Genomic DNA, 1,635 nt, shown 5'->3' on the forward strand with positions numbered 1-1,635 from the left:
TGTCCCAGCAGGGCATGGGTGCTGGTGGCACTGGCTCTGGCTTGGGCAACCTCCCTCCTGCTAAGCCACCTTGGAAGCAATGCCACTTCCTGCCAGGAAGCTCTGTCTGGACAGGTACTGAGCAAAGCCGTGCTGGGCCAAACCAAGCCAAGCTGAGCTGAGTTGAACCAAGCTGAGCTGAACTGTGCTTACCTGAGTGGCGGCACAACGTCACAAGCTGTGCCAAACCAAGCTGAGCTGAGCTGTGCCGTAGGTGCATCTCAAGGTGCATCTCAAGCCATACTGAACCAAGCTGAACCACTGAGATGAGCTGAGCTGTGTAAAGCTGAGCTGAGCTGAGCCAAGCTGAGCTGTGCTTACCTAGGTGGCATGATGCCCTAAGCCATGCTGAGCTGAGTCATGCTGAGCTATGCCAAGCTCTGCTGAGTTAAGCCTTGCCTATTTAGGTAGCATGATGTCTCAAGACATGCTGAGCCAAGCCAAGCCAAGCTAAGCTGTGTCAACTGGAGCTGTGCCTGCCTAGGTGGTATCTTGGCCTGAGCTGTGCCAAGATGAGCTGAGCTGTCCTGTACATGGCACGACATCCCAAGCGGTGCTAAGCCAAGCTGAACTGAGCTGTGCCTACCTGGGTGCCCCAAGCTGTCCTGAGCTGTGCTGAACCAAGCTGAGCTGAGATTAATTGCACCTATCTTTGTTCCAAGCTGAGCCAATCCGAGCTGTGCCGAGCTGAATCATGCCTACTGAGGTGCCACAATATACTGAGAAGGGCTCAGCTGAGCTGACCTGGGCCAAGCCAAGTTGTGCCAAGCTGAGTTGTGCCTTAACTGGGTGGCATCATGTCCCAAGCAAGACTGAGCCATGCTGAGCCGTGACAAGCTGAGCCGAATCATGCCTACTGAGGTGGCACAATGTCCTGAGCTCAGCTGAGCCAAGCCAAGCCAAGCCAAGCCAAGCCAAGCTGAACTGTGACTGCCTGGCACATCATCATGTCCTGGTCTGTGCTGAGCTGAACTGTGCCTGTCTGGGTGGCATCACGTCCTGAGCCATCCTGAGCCATGCTGAGCTGAGCTGTGCATATTCAGGTGGTGTGGTGTCCTGAGCTGTTCTAAGCTGAGCTGTGTCTACTTGGGCGGCATCATGTCCCGAGCTGAGCTGAGCCATGCCAGACTAAGCAACACTGAATGCGCCTACCTAGGCAGCACAATCTCCTGAGCAGGACTGAGCCAAGCCAAACCGTGCCGAGCCGAGCCGAGCCGAGCCGAGCCGAGTCGAGCGGAGCCTACCCAGGCAGCACGATGTCCCGAGCCGTGCCGCGCAGTACCGCGCGAAGCCACGCCGAGCGGAGCCGTGCCGAGATGCGGGTACCAAGGTGCTCCGCCTTCCCCCCTCCCCGGTCGCCGGTGTCGATGTCGGCGCCGGTGCCCGCGGCTCCCGGTGCCCGGCGCTCCCGTCCCGCCCGGCTCCCATTGGCGGCGGCCGGTCCCGCCCCGCCCCGCTCCCCCGCCGGGCGGGTATAAACGGGCGCGGCGGGGCGGGCGAGTGGCAGCGGCGGGGCCGTGCCGGGCCCGGGATCGGGATGGAGCCGGGGCTGGAGCACCGGGCGCACCGCACCCCGGCACCGCCCCGCGCCGCCAG

At 61.3% G+C, this 1,635-nt stretch overlaps 1 protein-coding gene across 1 annotated transcript in view; it reads left to right on the forward strand.

Annotated features, from left to right (window-relative positions):
- Positions 1-1,295: 1,295 nt before the first annotated feature.
- HSD11B2 (hydroxysteroid 11-beta dehydrogenase 2) overlaps positions 1,296-1,635 on the forward strand; it is a 17,642-nt gene continuing 17,302 nt past the window's right edge. Inside the window, exon 1 of the mRNA XM_042027745.1 lies at positions 1,296-1,511. Within this exon, the coding sequence (XP_041883679.1) occupies positions 1,296-1,511 (216 nt within the window). The remainder of the gene's footprint in view (positions 1,512-1,635) is intronic.

This window comes from Corvus kubaryi, unplaced genomic scaffold (assembly GCF_017639235.1).
Source record: "Corvus kubaryi isolate FWS band 111438036 unplaced genomic scaffold, C.kubaryi_AGA036_p1.0 37300, whole genome shotgun sequence".
In the NCBI taxonomy this organism is placed as follows: Eukaryota; Metazoa; Chordata; class Aves; order Passeriformes; family Corvidae; genus Corvus; species Corvus kubaryi.